Below are 26,396 nucleotides of genomic sequence, written 5' to 3' on the forward strand. Positions count from 1 at the left end.
TTTAGCTGTACTTTTATAATTCTATTTTTAAATGTTTCATCTAAGTATACCTAATTTTTAGATCCCATTGGCCTTAGCATATTTCATGATAATCCCGGAAACCTTGGGCTTAGAAGTTAAGTGTATTGAAACAACTCAAAAGCAAAATAAAAATCCTGTAATTCGCGCAAAAATTTTTGAGTAATTGAAAAACAAATAGGGACAATAAAGTGAGGTTAGGATCATGCCTTAACTGCTCAGACCATGAATGAGCAATCAGGGACTGAGAAACAAGCAGAGGATCTTGTCCTGTTTACAAGTCACTGGAACTGACCCAATACTGGAGGAAGAGGCAAGGAAAGTGCAGATGGTACATTGCATGAAGTTAAAAACTTTCTGGGGTGGACAGCACACAGCAGTGGGGCTACGTGAGTTCTCTGGGAATGTCTCCTGAAATAGATTCCCATGTCAGCTTTTAAACATAGTGCAATAAGTGCCTCAACAGATCTAGAGTTTTCTTGCTTTTCTTTCTTCTTAATCCCAGCTATTTATTTTTGCATTACTGGAAGATGTCAGAACCTTTAATGCAAACAGTGTCACAACATCCTTGTGACGGATGGAATATAGAACTCTGGACTGTAAAATAGAAACATCAAACCTGAAACCATTACTATACTGCAGGTTTATGCTTGCACTGACACCTTGGTCAGGTGTGTGTAGTGGTACAGTCCTGGTGACATGGCTGTGTTGGCAGGTGCCTGTAGGACTGGTGTTAGTTGGAGCAGTGTTGCAGGTTAGCAAGGAGAGCCTTAAAGCCAGAGTGAACTCACTTGGAAACAATACAGTTTTATGTGAAGAAGTCACAGCTGTGTTAGGAATACTTGGGTGAATATAGCATTCCCAATGCCTTATTGCCCTCTTCAACCATGAAATACTGTTTTTCCTGAGTGTCTTTACATCCTCTGACAGAACAGGACCCCAGCTGTAATTGAAGTGCATATGCACAGCTGTAACATAAATATATATTATAATACTAAGTGTAAACCAGAAACTTTGTTAAAAGTGCTCAAAAGAGTTGAGTTTTATTTTAGAAATACCTCTATGTGAAGGCATTATCACAGAATTTTATCTATTTGCTTGAGGAATAACCTCCCAAAAAAGTTCTAGCATTTTTATATAATGATTATATGTAAAAACACAGAAATGGATTAATACTGATATTTAAACATTTGTGTCTGATTTTGTTGTGGTGTCTAGGCAGCACTGGCTATCCAGGACAGCCACAAAGAGCTCCATAGGTTACTCCTGCAAGAGAATGAGAAGACCAGTCGGAGCCATGGTTCTCGGCTGAACCTCGTTTTGGAACAAGAGAAATACCAGAATCTGGAAAAACAAAGGATGGAACTGGCCAACATACACAAAACGAAGCAGCAGTTTCAGCAAGAGCAGCAGCGGTGGCTGCGAGAATGTGACCAGCGGCAGCGGGAGCAGGAGGCGAGGGCGGGCCGGCTGGAGCAGCGGGAGCGGGAGTGCCAGGCCGAGCAGGAGCTGCTGGAGCAGAGCCGGCAGAGACTGGCGCTGCAGCTGCAGGAGTACCAGCAGAGCCTGGAGAGGCTCCGGGAGGGCCAGAAAATGGTGGAGAGGGAAAGAGACAATGTGAAAATGCAGAAGAAACTCGTATGGCACTGGAAGCATGGTCAGCAAAACAACCTGTTTTCACACACAGGGGACTATGAGGTTTGTGCTTCCCCATTGTAACTGTACCCCTGACTGCATTCCTAGAAACCTGCCTTGACGAATAGGGTTTTGTTGGTTCTTAAAGTAATGAGTGAGCATGTGGGAAGCTGAGATTCAGGCATATCCTGGCATTTTCTTTGAATGTCATGAAATTTAAGCAGGGAAAGTGCGAAGTCCTGGCCCTGAGAAGGAGCAACCCCATGCATGGCTGGATGCTGGTGATCACCTACTGGAAATCAGCTTGACTCTCTACAGCTACCTGAAAGGGGGTTGTAGCAAGATGGGAGTCAGCCTCTTTTCCCAGGCAGTTAGTGCGACGACAAGGGGAAATGGCCTTGAGCTGTGACAGGGAAGGTTTGATTTGGACATTGGGAAGAATTTGCTGGCATTGAAACAGGCTGCCTGGGGAGGTGGTGGAATCACCATCCCTGGAAGTGTTCAAAAAGTGACTGGACATGGTAGTTAGTGGTATGATTTTGTTGATGTGATAGTGGTGTGTTGGGTCAAAGGTTGGACTTAATGATCTTGGAGATCTTTTCCAGCCTTTGTGATTCTATGATTCTGTGAAAAGGACTGGGAGTCCTGGTGTAGAGCATGAGCAAACAATGTGCCCTTCTCAAAAGGCAGCACACAGTCTCCAGGGCTGCACTGAGTAAAGTATGGCTAGTAGGTCAAGTGAGGGGATCCTTCCTCTCTGCTCTGGACACACCTGGAGTCTGGCTCCCCCAGTACAAGAAAAGCATGGAGCTGTGGGGTGGAGAGGAGGTAGAGACAGGAGGATGGATGCCTGTTTGAGAGGCAGGGATATCTCTCCGGTAAGGAAAGCTGAGATTGTTCAACCTGGAGAAGAAATGGTTTTTATTAATGGGGGTTCCTTATTAATTGGGGTTCCTTTTAATGTATAAAACCACCTAAATGGAGGTTCTAAAGGAGATGGAGCGAGGTTCTTTTCAGTGACACCCAGTGACAGAACCTGAGGCAATAGGCACAAACAAAACCATCAGAATTTGAGCATCAGAAAGCTATTTTTGAACATCAGAAAACTATTTTTTCTTGTGGGGATGATGGAGCCCTGGCACAGGTTGCCCAGGGAAGTTGTGGAGTCTCTGTCATTGGCAATATTCAAAAGTCACCTGGACGTGGTCCTTGGCCCTGCTTCAGCAGGGGGGTTGGACCAGATGTCTTCTAGAGGTCCTTTCCAACCTCAACCATTCTGTGATTTTAAGCTAGATACCTACAAAACCCAAACTTAGGCAGATGTTTATTAAATTGAGAAGACAGAAATTATAAATATGAGAATCTGTGTTTTATTCTGCTTTACTACTGTGTTTGTAAGACCCATTGTGTCTGTGCATCTTGTAGAAAAATTTAATTATTGTAATGCTTAAGCATATAAAGCACTTAATGAAGTTTTGGTTGCTGGTTTTTTTCCTGGACCACTAGCTCCAGGGAGGAAAAGGTGCACCTCCAGGAGTAACAAACATCAGGCTCCTGTGAACCCCACATATCAGGCCCTGCTGTCCTGTTCCTTGAAACAACCAGCCCCCTAGGGGAAGAGGTTGGCGTGTGGCACCATCCCTGACAGTGTAAATCCTTGGAGATGCTTATTATTTGGGGGTGCAATTTAAAGTAGCCCCAAAACTGCTTAAGTGTTTAATAATAAAAATGATTAAGTTTTTGTTGAGGTTGAAGGGTGCAGTCTGCCTCTGAACTCAGCTGTCTGGGTGCTCACCTGCCAGGTAGGTCCTCATCTCTAATACCTGCTTCGTGGTTGTGGTCTTGATTTCCATAACTGTTCTCTAAAGCACCTGAAAATCAAAACATTTTGTCTGGCTTTTCCACATATGGAAAGCTCACTGACCCAAACAGCTTCTTTTTCCCCTCAGGTTCTCGTTTTCACAAGAAAATCTGTAGAGCCTTTCTTCAAGCCATCACCTCCATAGTTTTTCATCTGTCAACTCAACCATAACCATTTGGCATCTAAGATTGTGCCTGCCTGAGGGGTTAAAGGATTGGCCTCTGACCTCCCCCTTTTCATCTGGCTTTTGTGAACACAGTGTGAACATGACTTACCCATATATGCTTGCTAGCCCAAACAACAAAGACACTTTTTACTAGCATAGCATGTGCTGCAGTTTTGACTTGTTTGGCAGTGCTTAAGAGGTGGATGATAAATGCAAAACTGAAGTTTCCCATCAGCTTTAAGGAATGTTACTTCTGAAATCTTTCGAGGAGGGGAAGTGGAAGGATAATAGTCTGATACAGGGATATCCAGATCGCACAGAGAGGCAAAATAATTCAATGCTGAGTGTCAGAGATTAATGGTTTTTGTAATATAATATTTCATTTGTAAGTCTGCTTGTATTTTTTTTTCAAGAAGACTACATGGCTTTGAGTCCATCCAGACCTCAAGATTGTCTTTCTCCTGTGTTTCCATACCATATTCAGTGCAGCAGTGGAACAGGTTGAGTGATTGTCAGTCAGCTGATATTCCCCTCCCAATGTTTTTGTATTACACACAGCCTAGATAATTTTGTGTGACCAAACAATGCAGTAACTCACTCTAATACTCCTGCTTATTTTTTGTGAGATTGGCCTTAATAAACACCTGCAGACAAAGAGTCTGCAGAAGTTGCATTTTCCGCCCTTGGGAGCCTTGGCTTGCTTGCTAAAGCTGTTTGCCATCCCCAGTTTGACTGCTGCAGCCCTGTTCTCTGTGATTGCCTGTCTGTGTGAGGTACAGTGTTATTTTTGGATTGCAGAGTACACAGATTTACGTATAAGAAGTGGCACCTTGTTGAGCCATGAGGCAAAATATTAACCCTCTGGAAGTAGTCAGCAGAGCTCAATGCATCCCAGATAGTGGTCCTTTTATATCTGTTACTTTGCAGTTACTACTTCTTTCAAGGTGAGCTAAGACCAGATCTGCTAGGTTATTGCTGTTTATTCCTGAATACACAGGAATAATATGTTTTGAGATTAACCTCTGGCAATTAGATGACTATTTGCTATGAATCCCCATTCTGTCTGGCAGTTAATTTTCTGCATCCTGCTGTAAGTATTCTTCAGGATGATGCTTATAGTCATACACTTCAGTTTTACATAGTGAGAAGCAGGGAGTTGGACTCCATGATTCTTATGAGTCCTTTCCAACTTGACATACTCTGTGATTCTCTGGTTTTGTTACTTGACAAAGGTGAAAGTAAAATTCTCTGTTTTGTTTTTTGCTGGTTTTTTCCCCCTTCTGCAGATAATGGGACATAATCAATTGGACAGCTTACATGGTGAAAATGCATTCTACTTCAATGAAGCTGTAGTGTGTGTGTCTCTAAGAAGAATCAACAGATCAAATTCTTCTCTCGTTTATGAGGACGGTGTCTATGGGATGAATATCTCAAATTCTGATGTAGCAGGGACTAGTGAAAATCAGGTGGACCTCAAAATGGACACTTCTTGTCAGCCAGCATTAACTAGTGCACTGTGGAAATCCACTAGTCCTTACCAGCAGATGTCTTTTTCCTGCAAAAGCAACAAGGATTCCTTTAATAATGGTAATTAATACTTTATTTAATTAAGAAGTCGTACAGGCAGTTTGCCCCCTCTCTGGCTGAATAGTCCTAGGAACAAAGACTGCTTGGTAGTAGTGGAAGCAAGAGATTTTGATAAAACAGTTGCATGTTTCTTTGCACGATTTTTCATGATAGGTGAGAAAAACAGCAGAACAGAAATACAAAAAATTACTGAAAAACCCTACAAAACTCCTTTTTGTGCATAATAGTACTCAAAATGTGTTTTTCTCTCAGTCTTTTCCCAAGGCTTTTTGACCTGTTTTTTGTGAGCAGAAATCACTCTTCTTCAAGTGAATTTTATTGATTGTTTGAGAACATAAGTGCATTACTTGATGATTTCTGGTAGAATAGCTTTTGATTTCCTGTCTTAGAATGATAATCAGTGTTCAAACACCCATTTCTTGCTTCATTAAGGAAGGAAAATATCTTGAAAGATCTGTGGACAGACAGTGGTATCACTTCTAAGGAGTAATATAATGTTTGAATAAGTTACATCAGTAACTCTTACTGCATTATCTTTCTTTATTCGTGCATTTTACCAGTACCCCAAAAGATATGTAGGCTGCATGGCAGTTAGTGATAGTGGCTACCAAAATGGGTGGAAGAGGCTGCCTATCTGAGCACTGCATGCACTGAAAATTCCTTGAAGGTCTTAAAAACTTATGAGAAACTCTAAACTATCTGGGGTTTATTTCTCATTTTGCACAATATTAGTTTTGATCTAGCTTCTTTCGTTAGTGTGGGTTGTAGACCAGGATGTAAAAACACAACAGCTAAAAGTCTTGGGTGCCGACGGTACATTTTTGGGGTAAGGGATTAAATGATCTGGTGGGGTTTTCTCCACAGTTGTGAAATTCAGGAGACGTGGCATGGCGATGCTGCAGCAGTGCCTGAGCTCCCATTTTGGTGCAGTTGGCAGTGCAGAATAGCTTCTGTTCTCACACCAGCTTGCAGGTCAGGTCACAGCAAAGACCAGTGAGCAGCAGAATTAGGAACTGAAAACATACACAGGCACAATGGTGAATTGTCTTACATTGGTGATTAAGGAACTTGCTCCTTAGTGCTCCTTGTAATGAATTCAACAGACATCCAGTACAGCCTTACTACTCTTTGGTATGTGGATTGCCAAAACAGCATGTTATAACCAAAGGTAGGGCAGGCTAGTCACATCACTACAATCAGCAAACCAAGCTGATTAGTAAGAGAGATTAATATTTCTAAAAATGCCTAAATAAGTAGCCTGGTGAAACTCGTTCTATTTTGGCTGTGGTTGTCATTTTAGTTAGTGTGAATTTGAAAAAATACACATATGTGGGTTTAAACCTCTCAAAAGTGGCTTAGCTTGCACTGGCAAACAAACAGATAGAAACTACCCAGGTACTTTCTGTTGAGCCCACATGAGAGCATCTTTTTTAATTAAACTGGCTTGTACCAGTTAAATTGCACTGATTCTAAGATAAGCTGGTGGAGTATCTGTGTCTCAAGACACAATGGACCGGCTTCATGTTCAGCTGTTGTCAATGCATACTATGTAGACATCGTTATCTTGCCCTGGTAGCAGAGCACCAAGGCAGTCCCAGCACTCTTGGGGACAAGGTCTGGCTCCATAGCCCGCCCAAGAGGCCAGTGTAGTGTGTGACCAAATTGTGTTGGCAAAATGTGCACTTACTGCCTGGGTAGTGACACAAGACACCTTATGCAAAGGAGTGAAGCAAATCCTTGCAGCATTCTGATGGTTCAGATGATGCTGTGAAGCCTACGACTGCACTGCTGGAGCAGGCAGGGCTGAAAGCCTCCCCCCAGGGAGATGTGACATCACATTCCGTGGTTGCATTTGTTGTTGAGAAGGTGACGAGAATTTTATGCTCTGATCATGCAGTGCATAAGTCTGCATGATTCAGACTTGCTTCTGTCTTGCATCTGGACCACTGTACAGGGAGGGACTGGGGAATGAGAAGAGTACTGAATTTCCCCAAGGGACCATGCACATGGAAATTATGCAAATTGCATGTTCCTAAGCAATGTCAATCAAATTGAACAATACAAACATTTCATACTAGGAAACTGATTTTCTTTTTCTTGATTAATTTTGGTCATGTTTTCTTCCCCAGAGAATTTATCACGAGTTTCAGAAAATCTCCAACCTTTGCCTCTGCTTTTTAACACCTCTGCAGGATATAGTCCGTTCCAATCACTTTGAAGGAAAACCATCTTAAATGCAATGAGGGAAAGAACTTAAAAGTTAGTTGAAATCTTCAATATTTTCACGTGGATGAATATTTTCACGTGGATGAATATAAAAACGCATTTTTGTGCGTTTCCATGCATTTTCCACCTAGCTTTGTGTATAGTCTCATAATCGTCTTTAAAAAAACATTCTTAAATAATTTGTCAACATAGAACTAAGAAACAAATACTGAGTATGGTTTACTGCATATAGCCATGCACCATGTACATACATAGCCAGACCTAATATATAGTTAAAGTTTTGTGTGAACACAAAAGAAATTTCTTGGGTTTGATTAACTTTCACAGAATTATTATGCATTTTGTAAGGAGTCTGTCAAAAAAACCCACCTAAATTATTTAAAGAGAAGCACCATCTAAACTCGTTTCCAAGGAGTTAATTACACTGCATTCTACCATATGTTAACTAGTATTCAATTAAGCTTCATAAATATACAGAAATGGAAATGGCTACATTACTGTAATGCATAATTTTCCATTCATATTTCCTAAGGTAAGACATAGGTGTCTTCCCATAGTTAACATCATGATTATGTATCATTGTTCTATGTGTATGGGAGGGAACTTCAGTAAAGACCTTGAGGCAAGTTCCCACTGAACTGAAACTGGCATAAGTAACCTCACTAGAAAAGGTGTGTCAGTCAACAGGAGGAAAATATGATTGAAAGAAAAATGTGTTAATGCTTTACAGTAATGGTTATGAAATTATCTGCATGAAAGAAGCAAGTACTTTGGCTAATTAGGAAGGAGGGGAAATATAGGTTTTGTGTCAGACTAGACTGAGAATTGAATAAATTAGTCTTGCATTTAATTGACATGTCAAGTTAACCAGCCAAAGTGAGGCCTGAGGATTTACCTATGGATTCACCTCTTTGATTTCAGGAATCAGGGCAATTTTAATTCTTTTAAGCTTTGAAGTGAATAGCATTGTTTGCTGCTGCTACCTTAACTTCATTTATTGAGACATTGTAGTTACAGAAATAGAATTGAAAAGTGATAGATCTGGAAAACTGATTAAACTTGAATGTGGGAAGGTTTTACCTCAGACATTTAGTATGAAGGAGCTATACATGTGACACAGCGAAAAACAAAGTTTAAATCTTTATGGGGGACATAGGAAAACCTGTGATCTTCATAAGCAGCCAAATGCAAACCCAAGGAGCAAAAAGAGGACTCTATTTGACTAATGTAATTTAAATAGTTTTTAAGGGACAGAAATTTGTACATATATGAGTATAAACAAATGAGACTGTTTGATTTTGGAAAAATTATTTATTTATAGTGGCTTTCATCAAAATAAGTGGTTTCTAGAGATGTAGAATATTTAATTTGCAACAGAAAAAGCAAAGATTCCAGAAACAATGTGTAGTATCCTATAACTCCATATAGTTTATACAAATTTCCTTCCTATTCCCTAAGGCAGATTATGCTAATGGTGATTACTCTGTTCAACCTGTTCTTAAAACTGTGTATCAGATTCATTTGCTTTGGTTTCCCATTGTTAATTTAGATGGCATTTAGAACAGTGCATTTTTGTCTGTGCTGGTTTCATCTGGAGTAGAGTTAATTTTCCCCACAGTGGCTGCTATGGGGCTGTGGTTTGGATTTGTGCTGAACACAGGGTTGATAATACAGAGATGTTTCTGTTATTGCTGAGCAGGGCTTGCACAGAGCCAAGGCCTTTTCTGCTTTTGGTACAGCCACACTGGGGAGGGGACTGGGGGTGCTTGGCAGGCTGGGAGGAGACAGAGCCAGGGCAGGTGACCCAAACTGACCAAAGGGCTATTCCAGACCATGTGGCACCAAGCTCAGTATATAAAGTGGGGGAAAGAAACAGGAAAGGGGGGGACATTTGTGGTGATGTCATTTGTCTTCCCAAGTAACCATTTTGCACGATGGGGCCTGGCTGTCCTGTAGATGGCTGAGCACCTGCCAGTGCATGGGAAGCACTGAATTGATTCCTTGGTTTGTTTTGCTTGTGTGCACAGCCTTTGCTTTCCCTATTAAACTGTCTTTTTCTCAGCCCATGAGTTGTCCTGCTTTTACCCTTCCCCAGTCATTTTGGTAAGAGAGGGGGCTGTGTGGGGCTTGGTTTCTGGCTGGGGTTAAACCACCACGAAGGCTTAGCTAACCTAAGTTGTGGCCGAATGACATTGAATAAAAGTGTCTGCTCTATGTTTGCATCAGGGAGGTTGAGAACAGTAGGCCTAGCTCTTTTATCATATTTGTGTTAAGGTGAATTTGTTGCAGTCAGGAGAGATATACCATGTAAAATTGATGCAAGTGTGATAAAAAAATAGGTGAAATATGCTTTGCACCACAGTGTTAAAAAGCCATCTGAAGTGGTACCGGCTCTTTGTCTATGCTTCCAACTCAACACTGGATTTTGGCAAGGAACAAATCTCAGTAACTCAGGGTCTTATTCAGATAGCATAGCTGCTGCTGCTAGTGCTGGAAGTGGCTGATGGGATGATGAGGACTTAGTTTAATAAGATTGCTTTCATCACTTGGAACCTGGTAGATAATGATTAGCAACACCCCCAAAAAAGTCGCCACAGTTCTGCATATGTAATTGTTGTGTGCTAATTTTTATATGGTTGTTGCTGAAAGAACTCCTTCTGAGTACATCTGATTTTTCTAAGCTGGAATGTAACTGTGTCCCATACAGCACACACTTTAAAACAGCATCCTTTGGAGTCAGTGACAGGCCAGCCCCCTACCACTTGCAGAATTGCATGTGAAGATATGTTTCAACCTAATTTTTTTCTGGTATGTCTAAAAATATTTTTAGTAGTGCCATTTTTTTTTCACTGTCCCACAGTGACTAAATTCTTTTTGATTTTCTTTCATTTGGAGAGATGGAAAGAGGGAAATTTTTAAAAAGCAAAGGATGATATGACCTATGGAGCTCCCAGTTTGTCAGGGAGCCTCCTGAGCAGGTGTCATATTTTGAGCTACTTTAATTTTTTTGTCTTTTTATATTATAGATGTAGAGTAGATGCCACATTGAGAACAATTCTAAATTGATTTTTCTGTGTTTAACATATCCCTACTACTCTAAGTGCAGATGGCTACAGAAGTGAGCACAGGGCCCATTCAGTGCTCAGTGTAAGTTATAATGAGAATAAAATTAAATGGAAATATATAAGAATATGAAGTTGAGGAACATCAGCACCAGCATTTTCCAAGTTCAAAATCTCATTGATTTATTAGAACAATTGAGCTGTTACTTTTGACTCTGCAACAGGCAACAGCAAATTCTCCATACCACAAAACACTGATTTTCATGCTCTGCTGGAAGATTTCCGTGGCTCTGAGATACTTGGAGGAAATGAATCAGAGAGGAAGTATTTTTTTTCCCTCTTTGGAATAACACTGCTGTTTGTTTAAAGCAAATGGCAAAAGGGATGAAATCACACAGCAGTATGATACCAAAGTCAAAAATATGTCCTTGTATGTCACCTGCAATTAGTATATTTTCACCTCTGTAGAAGTCAGATTTTGTTGTTCTGTTACTGATTTTCCCATCTCAAAACACTTTTCTCATTTCTGAAAATAACCACAGTAGATGCAGCACTATAACATAATCCTTTAATTAAGGCAGCTAATGATATTCTGGTTTTATTTTGTACAGTAATGTAAGTAATGCCTATCCTGTGTAATGTCTGTCTGATTTTATTCTTTCTGTTGTCTTCTCCTTTAGAGATCACTCATTTGTGGAGGGAAGTTTAAAATAGTGCACATCTTTAAGGTTATGAATGGAGTAAAAAAGATTGCCCGACCCTGTCTTTTGAGGTACCACTGGTGTTGGTGTAAATCTGCACTCCATATTCAGGCTTTCATTAACTGCTGACTTACTAAACAGCAACAGGATGATAGCTGAATCTTTCTGATTTTTCTCACACTTATGGTTCCACCAACTTCAGTATAGTGGTTTATGGGGTCAGTGGAATTAGTGGTGTCAATAAAATTCGAATTTTGTGCACGACCCCCCTTATATGCAGATTTATTCTTTATGTATATTGTGTTTTTTCCATAGGTAGAGGTTTCAGGGAAGTAGAGGGATGAAAAGAGAAAGCAGAAAACCATGGGCAGAGGGTTTTTGGCCAGACAACTGGTTTAGAGTGAACTGGATCCTAAGCTCCAGCTCAGGGATGTGCAAAGATGTGACTTGGATAGCAAGTCTGCAGGGAAAGAGGTAGCCTCTCAGGAAAAGGGCCACAAAACAACAGTCTTGCTGGTTGTTTGATGTTAAGAAGATTCCTTGGGAGGTCTTTGTTTTCCTTGGGAAATGCTCTCTGTGGGTGGAGACCTAGCTGCAGTGCCCTGCTTTAGTACATTAAAATATTTTGTATGTATTTTGTAATGAAGTTAGAGCCCGAAATAGATGCACTAGTGTAAATAAATAATTCATTCTAATAGCTGAGAGAAGCTGTTTATGGATGATCAAATTTTGCAAGATATTGAGTATGCAAACACGCCCTGTAAAACCATGTAGCTGAATCACCAAGTGTATCTGTCTAGCTTATTTTAAAAAGTACAATCTCATTTTAATTATTTAGTATAATACTTTACATATCCCAAGAAATGGCCTGTAGCATGTTGTACAAAAATAATGAAGTGTTAGTAATATGAAACCTCCTCATCATCATGTGCTGTTAAATATTTATTAAGACACTGGGGAAGATTGTCTTGTGCTGGTATTCATCACAGGAGCACCCAACTGCCTTCCAATAAATTTCATTGGCTGTCACCAAACTGGTAGAGATTTCATGGAGTATATTGTTCCCCCTTGCCAGATGCTGTAGAAAATTTCTTTTGGGTGTGAGTTTTTAGTGGGGCAGTAGAGAGGAGGAGCCTTGGTGCTGGTATGGAAGTTAGTTATAGTTTAATCAAATAGGAAGACTTCCAACAGTCACCTGCTGAAATTCCTTGAGTGTTCCTCAGAAGTTTGATCTAAAACTGGGACATAAATGATAAAAAATAGATACGATTTTTCTATATTTGCTTAGGGTCTGTTGTAGAAAAATCATAGTAGTTTAAAAGCCACTGAGTATATTCCGTGATAAAGAATATATGAGAGACAGGTAAAGCAGGGTATTTGGCAAGGATGATTTTTTCTTTCTCTTTGTTAATTGAATTTGAAAATGTAAGGATAATTGTTGCTGACAGACAAACTGCAGGGAAGCTGTCTTCTGTGCAGAGCAACTTGCCATTGAAGCACAGTGCCCTGGGGAGGATATGAAGGTCTAAGGAAGGCTCCTGCATTAAATACAGGCAGTTTAGGGTTGAAGTGAAAATGAATACAGGCAGGTGTTTTAAAACTTGTAGTAAAGGTGAGGTAGAAGGAGGAGGTGATGAATTCAGGCTTAAGGGTAAGACCAGTATTGTTCCTACACGGGAGAAGTGGGAGCAGAAGAGAGGAAAGTGGATCCAAGTGCTCTCCACATACTCGTGGGATGGACACACATGCTTATTTGATAATTGTGGGGTTTTATGGCTTTGATGTACAATTCTTCCTTTACCTCTTATGCAAACTGTTTTCACAGAAGTTACGTGTTCACAGAACTTTTAGCAAACATTTAAAAAGGGCATTCATTTTAAAATATTCAAGTGCACTGAAAATTCCTATGCTTACAATGCAAAATATGGGGAATGTGCAACTTTTCCATTTTTTTCTTGATTTTTTCAAGGACTCCAAGAAGAAAACATGAGTGCATAAACTTCCTGCCAAAAATGAATAAAAATGGCTATGCTGATATTCAATATGCAATAAAAATGTAGTGAATATTTCCCTCAGTTTTGACCTTGGAGAGAACAAGTATCTTTGTGATTATAGATGAGGCTTGTCTCAGATGCTCACTCATGTAGTCGCGCTTGTATTTTTTCCTGTATTAATCAACAGCAGGAGCTTCTCTTAAAGAATAAGATTAGCATGTAATTGATTTGCAACAGGTGCTTTGCCTGATTTTTTTCTTCTGCAGCAATTCTATATATTGACTTAGCACTCTCCTGCTGGTCTCTTTGCGTTTTGGTCTTGTCAGCCTTTATAAGTAAGAAGTGGTGGATCTGGTCTGTTGTTGGGAAATTACCCTATAAAACCAAAGTGCTTAGGAGGCGACTTGAGTGTTTTATAAATTACCTCACCCTTTTGGCTTTTGTAACAGAGCTGTGCCCTTCTGCTACTCAAGAAAATGTTTGCCAAAGTCCAGAGCACACTTCTTTATGTTGCACCTGAAAGACTGGCCAAACACTGGGGACTAAATTGATTTTTTGCCAAGGTCTTTGATTTCACGTTTATTTCAAAGTGAAAAAAAAAAAAAAAACAACAAAACAACCCGCAACCAAAGAGTGTCCATAAAATATGAGGCAGAGTTAATCAACACTCTAACATCTGTCTGTGGTAACAGCTCAGAAGAGGAGTTTTGATGTGTAAATGTCCCCTTTTGTTTCAAAGGGAATGACTTCATGTTCCAGAGACTGCTTTTTCCGGGTTAATGCTGGCTGTTTCTCTTTTTTCGAAAGGGAAGGAGATAAAGCCTCACTGCAGTGTTTTATCTTCAGGGTGCAAATTGGGACAGTGGGTGAGGGAAGCGTGGAGATGCTGGCAGGCAGCAGAAAGGGGAGCTGGTTCACTGTCCCTTGAGTCCTTGGTAGTGCTGTTTGTGTCTGTAACTTTATGGGGTTTCTGTTTCTGCATTAAACATTCAAGCAGGAGCATTCCCTACTGATGGCAGTTTGTTTTGACTTCGGCCTGCTGGCCAAATGACTTCAGCAGATGATGGGCTGGGAGGAAATGGTTGCAGACCACTTAGTTTTCACCCGCGTGGGACGCCTGGAAAAGGAGGCTGTGGGGGTTTTCAGTGCCTCCCCACCACTGTTGTCAGTGGGCAGGCAGCAGCCCTGCCCCTGGAGAGGTGCTCTGTGTGGGTGTGCTGCTGCCCTGGGTGGGGCAGGGCCCCTGCGGCGGCAGCTGGTCACGTTCCTTATGATCCTGTGTAGGAAGAGTGTTCTTGGGGTTTTATGGCTCTTTCCTCTTGATCATTTGAGTGCAGCTGTGTTTAATGAGCTGGAAAAGAAGTAGGTCAATAAAACATGTGTTCGTTGTTAGCAGAATACCTGTTGGACCACGTGTTTGTCTGTAATTGACCATCTAAAGCTTCAAAGCTTAGCACAAAGACAATTTAATAGGGAATTCTTGCTTAAATAAATTAATAATAAGCAGAAGCAGACAGCTGTCAGGCAGTCTGCCCTCCCAAGGTGAGACTGTGGGTATTTAATGCACAGACAAATTATGATTTAAAGTCAGACCTATTTTTAAGTCTCTCTTATTGATATGCATTAGAAAAACAGCATGCCAAAAATAGCCTAAGACCCGTATGCTTCAAAAACCAATACAACTGATAACATAGCCAAGTAACTTGGTTAAAATTTTAATCAACCTAATCAATTTTGATCAGCATGCTATGAATTTGATGTCAAAGTGACACTATCAGTATTTGAGCTTGAGTTAGTTTTAAAATATTTTCTTTGGTAAACATCAGTGTTAGAAATAGTGTGTTTACTGGGCCTTAATAAAAGGAAAATGACTGCATCATCACATTACTCCAAACCCTGGAGTATGAGTTGGAACTTTATGATAAATGCCATTTCAGAGGAATAAATATGTATTTTATGTTTCTGGTGCCAAGAATTAAGTCCAAATTGTCTAGGTGAAACTTCTCTGAAGACTTATGAGGCAAAACCTGAAAACGGACCTGCATTGTTTACACAAAGAGTAGAAACATGCAGAATAATGGCAATCCCAGTAATTCTACTATGATAAAAAATGCAGCATACAGATATAGAGAAGAGTTATGTTGCAGACCTTATTCATCATAGACTTTGAATTCCTTCTGTTCTCTGTCTTGTAACAAAAAATGCACCAAAATCTGCTAAGACTAATTAATGTGGGATATCTTCTGAAATAATTTCTCATCTGCTTTTCTGTGTAAAGTTCTCTTACTCATGAAGGTGCTTGTTTGCTTAAGAGATACAGTGGCTGCTTTTTCACAGTGTTGGGCTGGTCAAAAGTAAATAACAGCATTACAATTCCCAGACCGATTTTCTTGACTTACTCAGTCAGCTGGAAATGGATTAGGCTCTTCTTACCTTGGAAGCTTTCGGGTCAAAATATTTTTTCCCAGTGTTTTTTTGAGACCCAGTACCAAGTTCAGTTCCTGCTGTGAAATCAGCTTTATTGAGTTGTGAAGGGCCTGGTTTGTTGATGTTATGTGAGCTATGTTCAGGTGCCAGTGAATCTGTTGGGAATTGTCCTCAAATCATCAAGGCTCACACATAACTTTTCTATAGCAAGTGTTCTGTTCTGGATTGGTAGCAGCAGTATCTTGGTTGTTCCAGGTTTTTCCCTGGTGTTCCAGGTGCCCAATACCACTGCATGGTGTTCCCTTTCTCCCACCAACTTTAAACAACTGAACCTGCAGTATGGAAAATCCATTGCAATCTGGGAAAGTTTTAGTAGGCATTAGAAAAGGCAATCAAAACTGGCCATGGTGAGGAAAGGGCAGAGGCTGAGGTGCTTGGAGTTCCCGGGGGAATTGGCTGTCTGTTGCTAATGAATCTGCATGGAAGCCGCTGGGAGCATCATTAGAGACAAAGAGCTGCTGTGGGATTTGCCAGTGGGTTTTTCAGTGGATCCCATGGGAGTTAGGCTGCCCTTTGCTGTTGAACAGTGGTGGCAAATGAGAGCCTGTTACCCTTGAATTCCTTTGAATATCCCAGACCCGGTAGACTTAGCACTGGTTGTTAGGTGTCTGCTTGTGCTTTGCATTATGCATGAGTGCCAGTGTGGGGATTAAATAGAGCAGCTCTGCCATTTCAAATAGCTGTGGCCTGAAGCTGATGTGTCAGCTGTCAGTCCAAATGAACTTGGTACCAGTTGTTATAAGTACATGTAAAACTGAAACCTAACTCTATTTATTAATTCAGAAGGTTAGTGGTTTTGTGACTCTTCAACATATTTGTTGCTAAAAGTGGCATAAATTGCTCTTCATTTAATGCAGTTTTAGTATGCAGTTTTTATTTGGTAAAGGGGGTCAATGCAACAGATCTTGGAGAGTCACAGCAAGGTAATTGTCTGCAAAATCCTTGTGGTGTGTTCCTTCCACCCTCTCCCCCCACTTTTTTTTCCCCCTTTTTTCTTCCCTTTTTTTTTTCCTCCTTCCTTTTTAGAAATGACTAAGAAGTAAAAAAAGTATCCAGCCTGGCCTGACCTCAGAGCTAACCCAGCTTTGAGGAGGAGTTTGAATCTGAGGCCTTCTGAGATCCTTTCCAATTTGAATTATCCTGTGGTGCTGTGAAATCAGGGTCAGAGCTGAAGGAGGAGCACTAAGGGCTTTCTGTTCAAAACACAGAGACTTGAGAGGTTTTTTGTTTGGAGTGTTTCTTAGTGCCTTGGTTCTCCTGTCCTTCCCACAATCTTCACTGTGTGCAGTCTAGCCTTAACATCAAGAGCTCTGATCCTGGGGAGAGAGAGGAGGGGTGAAGGGGGTGAAGGAGAAAATCTGTGGCATTTATTTGATGTGGAAGTGCTTACATTCTATGACAACAGACAGGAGGTGAGAATCAGTGTGACTAATGAGTTGTTTACTTGGCTTTTGTATCCCCTACCCCCCCAGGTACATGGGCTGTGTTTGTTTTTATATGTATTGATTTCAGATCCCTGCAAATACCATTCCTTTGTCCTTCACCTTGTCAGCAGTTTGTGAGATACTACTAATCCCATCTCTTAATGCTGCGGAAAAGGTAGGGTAGTTAGGATGCAGAATGCTACCTGTTTTTTCTTTCTTTTCCTGTACAACAGTAACATGTTTTTAGCCCGGAGCTGTCGTTTCTCAGAGTTTGGACCCAGACCCTGTTTGGAAATCTGAGGTCCCCTTATAAACTCCCTTGAGAACTGATCCCACATACGACAGGCCTGCCATCTGCCATTGTTTTTATATTGAGGTGGTCTAAAAAAGTATGGAAGGAGTAAAGTGCCTCTCTGCAGTTTCCTGATGCCTGTCCTCATGGTACCAGACATAAACCCAAGGAAAATGGGGAAAAAAATTGAATTTTAGTATTGAATTTGACAGCATCTGTGTGAACGAGACAATTTGTGATTAAATCCAGAGTTTGTTACAAACGGCCTCTAACTCCTTTTGCAAAAATTAGTGGGGAAGACTGCTGGGAATGCCTGGGGTTTCTTTATTCAATGAAATGGTCTTAGCTGAGATTAAAAGGAGTAAAAACTGTACTTTAGGAGTATTTAATACTGAGGTGTGGCACAGGCTACAAGTCCCAAAAAGGCTGAAGTGCTTTCACAACTTACCTAGTATTTGGTCACTAGCCTAAAGCACACCCTTTTTTGCCTTGGGTGTTTGACCAGCCCAACTTCGGAAGAGTGGATTTCTCTGATTTGCTGTTCACTTTTACCTAGGGTATCCATGATGCAGCTATGGTTCTGGCTTGTTCTTAAGATTTACCTGGAATATTGTAGGAGAAATATGTTTTATGTAAGGTGAAGGGTTTCAGTTTGCACATTAATTCTGGGGTCCAGGGTACACAGAGATGCTGACAGCTCTTGGCTGGTGCAGAAGTGGGAGGGAGCAGAAGGCTGTGTCAAGAGTGGACTGTGGAAGGGTCTGAGCTACAGCTCAGTTTTGTTAAAGCTTTGGAAATAGGGAGTATTTTCTGCATTTATCTAACTATGAAAGAAAAACAGTGCAGATGAGCAAGTGGATGGCTATGGCCAGGTACAGTCCTTTGGTTTGTCCTCTCTGGGAGGGTGTGAAAGCACGGCAGCAGGCAGAGCCCAGCCCGGGCAGCAAGGGCACCAGCAATTTTGCCCGGTGCTGGTGATGTGGGTGCTGGTCTGGTGGGCGCGCTGTTGAGCCAAATACAGCCTGCCAGAGAGAGCATCTGCTGGTAGCTTGGAAGAGAGCAGAAAAAAGGGTAAGTAAGTGCTGAATTTAAACAAAGGGGATAACGCAGAACTCATTTTATGGCTGATTTTGACAGGTGAATTACAATCACATTGATGGAAGCTCATAAAAGGCCAGTGGTCTGTATTTGCCTGACTCTTGATCCATAGTGAATTCGGATGTTTGCCTCAGTGCAGCAGAGAATGGGCCTGGAGAGGGACTGGGGAGTTCCCATGGGTGCCCCAGCTTCAGGGGATCGTGGGAGAGCTTCGTGGGTGTCTTTCTGATAGCAGCCCCTTAGCCTTGCTGTCTGCACAAATAATCAGTTTGTTTTCCTTTTTTATTTTTATTAAGCACTCTCAGCTCTCAGAGTTCTTTAGTAGACATCAGCTGATGTTTTCAAGTCTGATTTCAGAAGTTTCCTCCTTGTTTTGGGAGAACATTTCAAGAGGAAGATTTCTTCCACCTTTCTCCTGCTTAGTGACAAGGGCAACTCAGTTTCCCCATGCTATACCTGAGAGCTCAGGGGAGGCTTCTTGGCTGCTGTTACTGTTCTACATTACAACAACCAAGGCTGACTGGCAGCTCAGTCCACTTTTCTCAGTGTCCCTTCACTTCAAACTGTTGCTACCATTTCTAGCGCTTCTTCCACTCTTCCATGCACTACCCTTGGGGCACATCACACTGCTGCCTGTGATACCAGCTGGTCTGCTGGCTCAGCTGCTTCCAGCATGGCACTGGGCAGAGAGACAGCAGCCACCCTCCCCGATGGCAGGCTGAGTGTGTCGGCCTTGGGGACACATTGTGCTTTTGTTAGGCAGAGTCTGTGTTGAGTGCCACCTGAAGTGCATCCAAAACCAGCCCCTTCCCTCCTCAGTTGGATTAAGCACAACCTTTCCAGCCTGAAGCCACTCGGCTCCCCAGAAGCAGCTGTGCTCCTACCTCCTGAGTGCTCTCCTGCTGTTCAGGTTTCCCAGATGCAAGGTATTTAGAAAAAAAAAAAAAAAGAAGCTGAACTAGTGATAAATCATTTATTTTGATAGTGACATGATCTGATTTGTTTTTGCAGAATGCTGAGAGTTTTCGCTGCTCAGCTCTGCTGCTTGTAGTTATAACAGTTAATGAGAAATGGTTTGGAAACAGCTACTGTTTTAATTGCTGAAGCAATTACTATTTAGTTTTGCTGGTGGAAAATAATTGCATGTAAGGTGTTTCTTTTCTGTGTATTTTCAAATTTGTAAACAGACTTCTCAAATTATGTACTTCATAAACTTTGGAAACAGATCTTTCAAATAAGTGTTTACTCCCTGGTATTCTTATGTACATAACTTGGGTAATGTGAATAGACTCGCAGGACGTAAAAGAAATATTAATGTGGATAAAATTACCTGAAAATGTAAGTGTTTAGAAGTAGAGGAACTTCTGCTAGTAGGACTCTTTTTAATAAATAAACAACCCAAATGCATCCAGTTTTCATAAAGACAGACATATTTTTGCTTTCTTCTGTGGGCTGCAAATTGCACTCATTTTCTAATATAATCATCAAAAAGAAATAAATGCAGACATCATCTTCAAAAAATCAGGCCTATTTGACTAAATTAGGGAGTCAAGATTTTCTGTGTTAGGTATTGCAAATAACTCACTTGCAATCAAGCAAGACTTACTTTGGATTTTCATTAAGACTGAAACTTAATCCAGAATAAAAGAGTAAAAGAAAGACAATTGAAGACTAATTTTTGTAGTATTCTGTGTCATTCCAGTATGACTAAGCTCATTTATAAATACCTTGCTCCTGCCATTGACTGTGCAGTCTTGGCAGCAAGAATAAGATGCATGTGGTTTATGCTGGGAGCTGCAGCCCCAAAGCCCGTTTGCTCCCCCCAGCTGTGAGAATATCAAAGAGGAGAAGATGCTGAAGGCAGAGGCTGCGATATGATGTGTTCCCACATGCCCATTGCATAACCATCCCACACTGCTCCACACAGCCCATGCCAGGGAGCAGCCAGAGAGCCTAGGCTTTTCGGGGTGCCAGCAAGCTTGTTTTGCCTTGAACTCACTCCTGCCTCAGTGAACAAGACTGATGAAAGTCACATATATTTGGGGAATGCCAAATGTGGGCATGTGTCATTATGAATTGCCACCAGCTAAGTGACATGGTGTGTAAAAACACAAATAGATCCTTAAGAGTAGATTTCCATTGCACATACACGTCAGAAGTAGGGACCAGAGCAAGCATGAAATGTCTCTCCAGCTCTGCATGAGTGATCAAGGCTCAAAGAACGCCAGATCTTGGTTTGCGTGCTTCTGGCATTACCATGCTGTTCAAATCTCTCTTTCTTTCTACAGTCCTTTTTTGAGAGGGAAGAATGAAAATTTAACTCTTCTGATGTAATAGAAGAGTCAGTCAGGCTAAGATTACAGTGAAAAGTATTGCAGCATATCCATTACAGATATTTTTCATTGCTATGCATGAGGATACACATTCTTTGTTATGCAGCTTGTTTTTATGGTAAAGTTGCTTTGAAGAAATACAGATGTAGAAAAGTCAACTACTGAGATGCAGGTTCTGAGGGCCCAAAGTGCTACAAAATGCTGACTGGGGATAAAACCCAACTGTAATCATGTTGTTTTGGTTTATAAAGCTATATATGGATCATCATAGAAGCGTTCATTGTGGAATGCTGGAAAACAAGCACCTGATTCTCTGCATTTGTGGGAGAAAATTGGAAAGATAAGACTGTTGTGAAATAATGTTCTAGTGTTTGGATGCAAGTGTTTCTCTCCACGTCGCACCAAAAAGATCAAGACAGAGTAGAGTAGGTAGTTTATGCCAATAAACACAGTAAACTTGGCAGAAAAAGCTGAATGCAAATGCCAGCCATGTAGACTTCTAACTTTGCTCACTTAATTCTTTTGCATCCATAAAAGGAAGGCTTATGAATAAAACTCTGTGTAATGATGAAACCTGTATGAATGTTACAACTGTATTATTACTAACAAAGAGACTGATTATATGCTGTCTGCTTCCCTCCAGCTCAATTCTGACCTCGTTTATCTCTTTCCATTATTGTGTATCTGTTTAGTAAAGTTTGGCTACACATGTATAATTACTATTATTATTAGTTGAATAAATTTCACTAACTTTGGGTAAGGTACATTTCACCAGGCTGTAGTATAATTTGTTCTAGAGTACTGTTTTCCTTTCCAGACAGATGCAGCAAACTAGAAAATGGTGCTAATGAAAAAGTCAGAATTTGCCCTTTTTGATGGCAGAGGCATGGCAGAAAATGCATTTTCCTTCTCTTGTGTGTTACAGATCTGAACACATCAGAGACCCAAGGCTCCCAGAAAAGTGTTCCAAACCAGGGATCCCTCCAGTCACCACAGGTAGATGAACTGCTGCTGAACCACCAGCCTGAGAGCCTGCAGGATGCAGAGAGTGGAGCCAGAGTAGAGGAGAAGATTGTTTACCTCTGATAACTTGTTTTCTAATCTCAGTAGCACTTTGCAAAGACAACTGTGTTTGCTTTTCTAAATTTCTGTAGTTCTTCTCTGTATGACCATCTGGCTTTAAGGGTAGTATTTAATAGTAAATGCAAAATTTTCCCCATGATAAATATAGCAAGTAAGTTATTTTGAAGCCATTGTTGTATTATCTTTAATTTATGACATGATTTCAAGTGCTTTGCAAGAAGCAATGAGTAGCAGGGGAAACATAACATTTTGAAATTGTAAAGGTGGCACCAAGGACTGTGAAAGCTAGTGTTGATTTTCTTGAGTCCTCTTACAAGGATGAGCTAAGAAAGATGGGTCTGCTGCTTGAGATTTCAGAGTGTGTATCAGTAACAGCTGTTATATAACATGAGAAGACAGCAATGTAACAATGATGGCTCAAGTCTTTGCTGAAGTGTGCTGTATACCCTTAGCTGATGGGTCATTTTCCTTATCTTCTAGCTCAGGAACTGCTCAGAAGGGGATGTTTTTTATGGTCTGAGCATAATTGCGTAATTGTGTTTTCTGATGTCCCAAAGCTTTATTACCATTTTGATACTACTGCCAATTTCTGTGCAGAGATGCACTAAATCAGTTATTGTGTTATAACTGTTCCTCATTTCAGTAAGTGTCCTTACACATTAAAATTTACCAGGTGAAACCATCTCACTGGTCAAGAGAAAAGAAAGGGGATAAATAGTAGGCTTCAGTTAACTGAACTCTTCTGGACTCCACTGCTTTCCTGTGTAGAAATCAGATAACTTTCTGCTTTCAGATTCCTGGGATTCTGTGTCTTAGGCAGTAAGAAACCTGTTTTGTGCCTTTTTGTGCCTTTTTGTGCCTTTTTGTCTTTCTGAAAAATTCATACACTTCTGTCAAACTAAATAAATATTCTGTGCATTTCTATGAAACTGTAATTTTGATTCATTTCTTGATCCTCCAGAGAAATAAAAAAAATGGAGGAAAAAAAGAGTGTCCAGGCCTTGTTTGCACTGAGCTCTGCTGCAGATGTGTGTTGCTGGTCCAGCATAGCCAAAGCTGTGTGCTTCAGCTGACAAAACCAAGGATGTGCCTATCACCACTTAGCATGGCTGATGGCATTGGCAGGGGTGCAGCAGAAATGCAGCTGCAGAGCTCCTGGATGTTCCTGCCCAGCTGCCTCACATCTGCCCCGCTCAAGGAGCAGAGGAACACAGGATTGCTCCCACCCCTTTGACTGGGTTGGTGCCAGTGGTTTCGATTTTACCCTAAGCCTTGTGTTGTGCAAAACCTTTTGCAGGGCACAGAGTCTTTCTTAGATGTGTGCATTTGTCAGCAAGGGTGACTGAGAAGGATTCTCTTCCAGGGACTTGGGTACTTCAGGGAATACCCGAAAGTAGAGCTTTCTGAGCTGCATTTTACTGGACTCCAGAGTAGTTGTTCACCTGGTATTTTGGGCAAACAACCAAGCACCTGGCATGATGAGCAGGACATAATTCTCAGCTGTATTAAATGATGTGCAAATGCCATCAGGGAAAGACTGGGCCTGCAGACATGGTTTCTGGTGTCTATGTTCAGCTTTCAACACTCCTGCTAACTGGCAGCACTTCAAAAATATGTCTCTTTATAAGAGAAAAAACCCCAAAACTCTTTTACAATTTCTAGAACTGTTTTATCTTCTTTACTTTTCACAATTAGATTAAAATTAAAATGTGGATCCAACTTCTCTTAAGGGCCCTGCAGTAGGGACAGAGTCAGCAATGAATTCAAGGTTGCCACCTGAACAGCTTTTTGGCAAATTCCTGAGTAGCCAGATCGATTTCTTGGGATGCTGTATACCCCAGGATATGTGCCTTGCCCAGAGACCCATGGGAAATTAAAAAAAAATGAGCAGTTTTCTCCACAGTTACTCTCTCTGCATTTTATTATGCCTTGGCTATAACATCTGGTATTGGTTACTGTCAAATCCAAACTGCTGGATGGATTGCTGCTTTCCCAGTTTGGTGTGGGAATTCCCACATAAGCGTCTTGCCACTGAGAGAGGAAGAGATGATGCTGCTTCTCTCATCAGTTTTAATTGAGGGGCTGGGAGCTGAAAAGAGGCTGGCCCAGACTTCGGCTGTTGTGCAAATTCTTTAAGTCCCTTAAAATCAGGCAGCATCTTATTTTGCTCACCTGTGTTTACAGTAAAACTTCTGACATTTCAGAAAGGCAAAGGCAGGAAACAGGTGGCCTCTAGATTTAGGTATTTTAATTGTAGAAACTGTTTTAAGTATAGGCCAATATGGTCTTGGCAGGTGCTCTTTATAACAAGATGTATTATGCACCCCTGAACTCTGTCCATTATTTAGGCATTTCTTAATACTTAGCAGAATTTAAACACAGCCCCAGTGAGACTCAGCTATTTTAGCAGTCTGTGTTTTCAGTTACCATCAGGCATATATTAATGCTGGGTCGTCTTTTTTAATTAGAAAAATATATTCAGAAATTCTCTTCACCTTTTTTATGTTATTTTGAGGCTGGCTTACTTGCAAAGCCTGTTTTTTTCACTCATCCCATATATTGTGTTTTCTTTTTGCTATGCTTCTCAAAGCATCTTGCCTCTGAAAACTCAGAATCTAATTTAGTCATTAATTTCAGTGCTTAAATGAAGGGAACAACTGCTGTACTACAAATATCCATGGTACCAGGATGAGGTTTGTTTGTTTTTTCTTATTTTAATATTTTTTCTCTATCTTCTAACAAAGAACGGATTTCTTTGCTGTAATGGCTTGACTTTTCCAGCATTTTCTCCTTAAAGTTGTATGCTACAACAGTGAAGTTGTCATATCAAGCAACTTTAAAAGACTTTTAAGAAAAACTTGCAACAAATCTTTTCTTCAGCAAGTTTAAAGTAATGGTAGAGAAGAAATTAATGAAGAGCTTGAGCTTGCAGTGTGCTGGATCCAGATCCTTGGATTTATGCATTCAGTCATTTGTAGAATGAGGGCAAAAGGAAGCAAATTCTTCACTTGGATGCTGTTTGAGTATTAAGGTAAACAACACAGCTGCATTTCAAAAAGATTTTTCACAAAGGTCATACATGTTATTTTCAAATCACTAAATTAAATACAGATTAGGCTATCAGCAAAACTCCCCAAAGTTTGTTTACTGAAATGATTGAAAAAAACATGTTGATGTTCCATGTAAGGAACACAAATAATTTTACTTAGAGAGGGCTGTTAGCTACATTAATTTATATGCCACCCACTTATTCAAAAAAGTCAGTAAGATTTTTTGCTGCATCCTAATCAAGTAGGTGCCAATTTTGTAATGTGCCATATTGCTGCTAAAAACATTTTTGCAGTGTGATGGTGTTCATTCGAAGAAAAAGACATTGTGCTTTGGTAAATAACATGTGCAACTTGCTCAGGCTGAATTTTGAAAGCACTGGAGAGTTGCAGATGAGGCAGTTTTCCTTGTGCATTTGATGACAAAATGGGGAAATAGTGACTATTGATGACTAATGGGATGGGGTTTGGATAGCTTCTAATGAATCCTTCCCATCCAAAACCTTCACTGTGCCCAGTTTATATTACAGAAGTAGAAACAGCACAGGTTGTGGAGCATTAGCATACTGGAACAGGCTGGATGTCTGCTTTTACAGAATTGTGGACCTGCAGTTGATTTCTTCCATTTTTCCAAGGCAAATGGATACATTTGGTGTTTTCTCATCCCTGGTAAAGATTTGTATGTAGAAGCACCGTGAAAGTATCTATGAGTGTTCTTGTTAATCTTAGTCATAAAGACAGCTACATGTTAACCTCCAAAAAGATTTTTCTGAATTGCTGCAAAATAGTGAGATAAGTCTGCGAGGATGGCCTGAATTCAATGGCTTGAATTTTGCATAAAGGCTCCCTTTGGCAGGCTGATGTCAAAGAGTGTTTCATTTCTTCAATATAAAGGAAAACCCTCAAAGGATAACCTTAGAGGCATTATTCTAAAGCAAGGCTGGCATTATTCTAAAGTGTTGGCATCAATCCAGCCCTTTGCTCTGAAAAAGTGCATCAGACAATAACCTACTAGACTTCTATGAGGAGCTCATCAAAGGCTTCCACATTGTGGAAGAACTTGCAAGGGTGTGAAATGATCCAGGTATCTCACCTAGAAATGTCAATGTTTTTCCCTGACATGCAGAGCAGAGTTGGAAGCAGCTCTATGCAGGTCGGTAGTTGGCTCACAAATTCCCAGAGCTATGTTTCTTATTCCATGGATCATCTCTGCTGAAGTTTCTTCCTCTTCTCAGGCCCACATCAGGATGTTGTCACCTCTTACATGGAAAGGTTCTTCCAGAGGGAGGTCTGCAGCACCCACCAAATTCTGAGGTTGAGTCTTAAAATATCCTGGGTGGAGACCAGAAGAAGAGAAAAGAAACATGAAAAAGCTGCTCTAG

At 40.7% G+C, this 26,396-nt stretch overlaps 1 protein-coding gene across 1 annotated transcript in view; it reads left to right on the plus strand.

The window, feature by feature from the left end:
• The window catches only part of ARHGEF28 (Rho guanine nucleotide exchange factor 28), an 84,890-nt gene extending 62,012 nt beyond the window's left edge, over positions 1-22,878 (plus strand). Inside the window, exons 28-30 of the mRNA XM_030968444.1 lie at positions 1,237-1,716; positions 4,967-5,267; positions 21,810-22,878. Of these exons, the coding sequence (XP_030824304.1) occupies positions 1,237-1,716; positions 4,967-5,267; positions 21,810-21,970 (942 nt within the window). The 3' untranslated portion in view covers positions 21,971-22,878. The remainder of the gene's footprint in view (positions 1-1,236; positions 1,717-4,966; positions 5,268-21,809) is intronic.
• The last annotated feature ends 3,518 nt before the right edge of the window (positions 22,879-26,396 follow it).

This window comes from Camarhynchus parvulus, chromosome Z (genome assembly GCF_901933205.1).
Source record: "Camarhynchus parvulus chromosome Z, STF_HiC, whole genome shotgun sequence".
Lineage (NCBI taxonomy): Eukaryota > Metazoa > Chordata > Aves > Passeriformes > Thraupidae > Camarhynchus > Camarhynchus parvulus.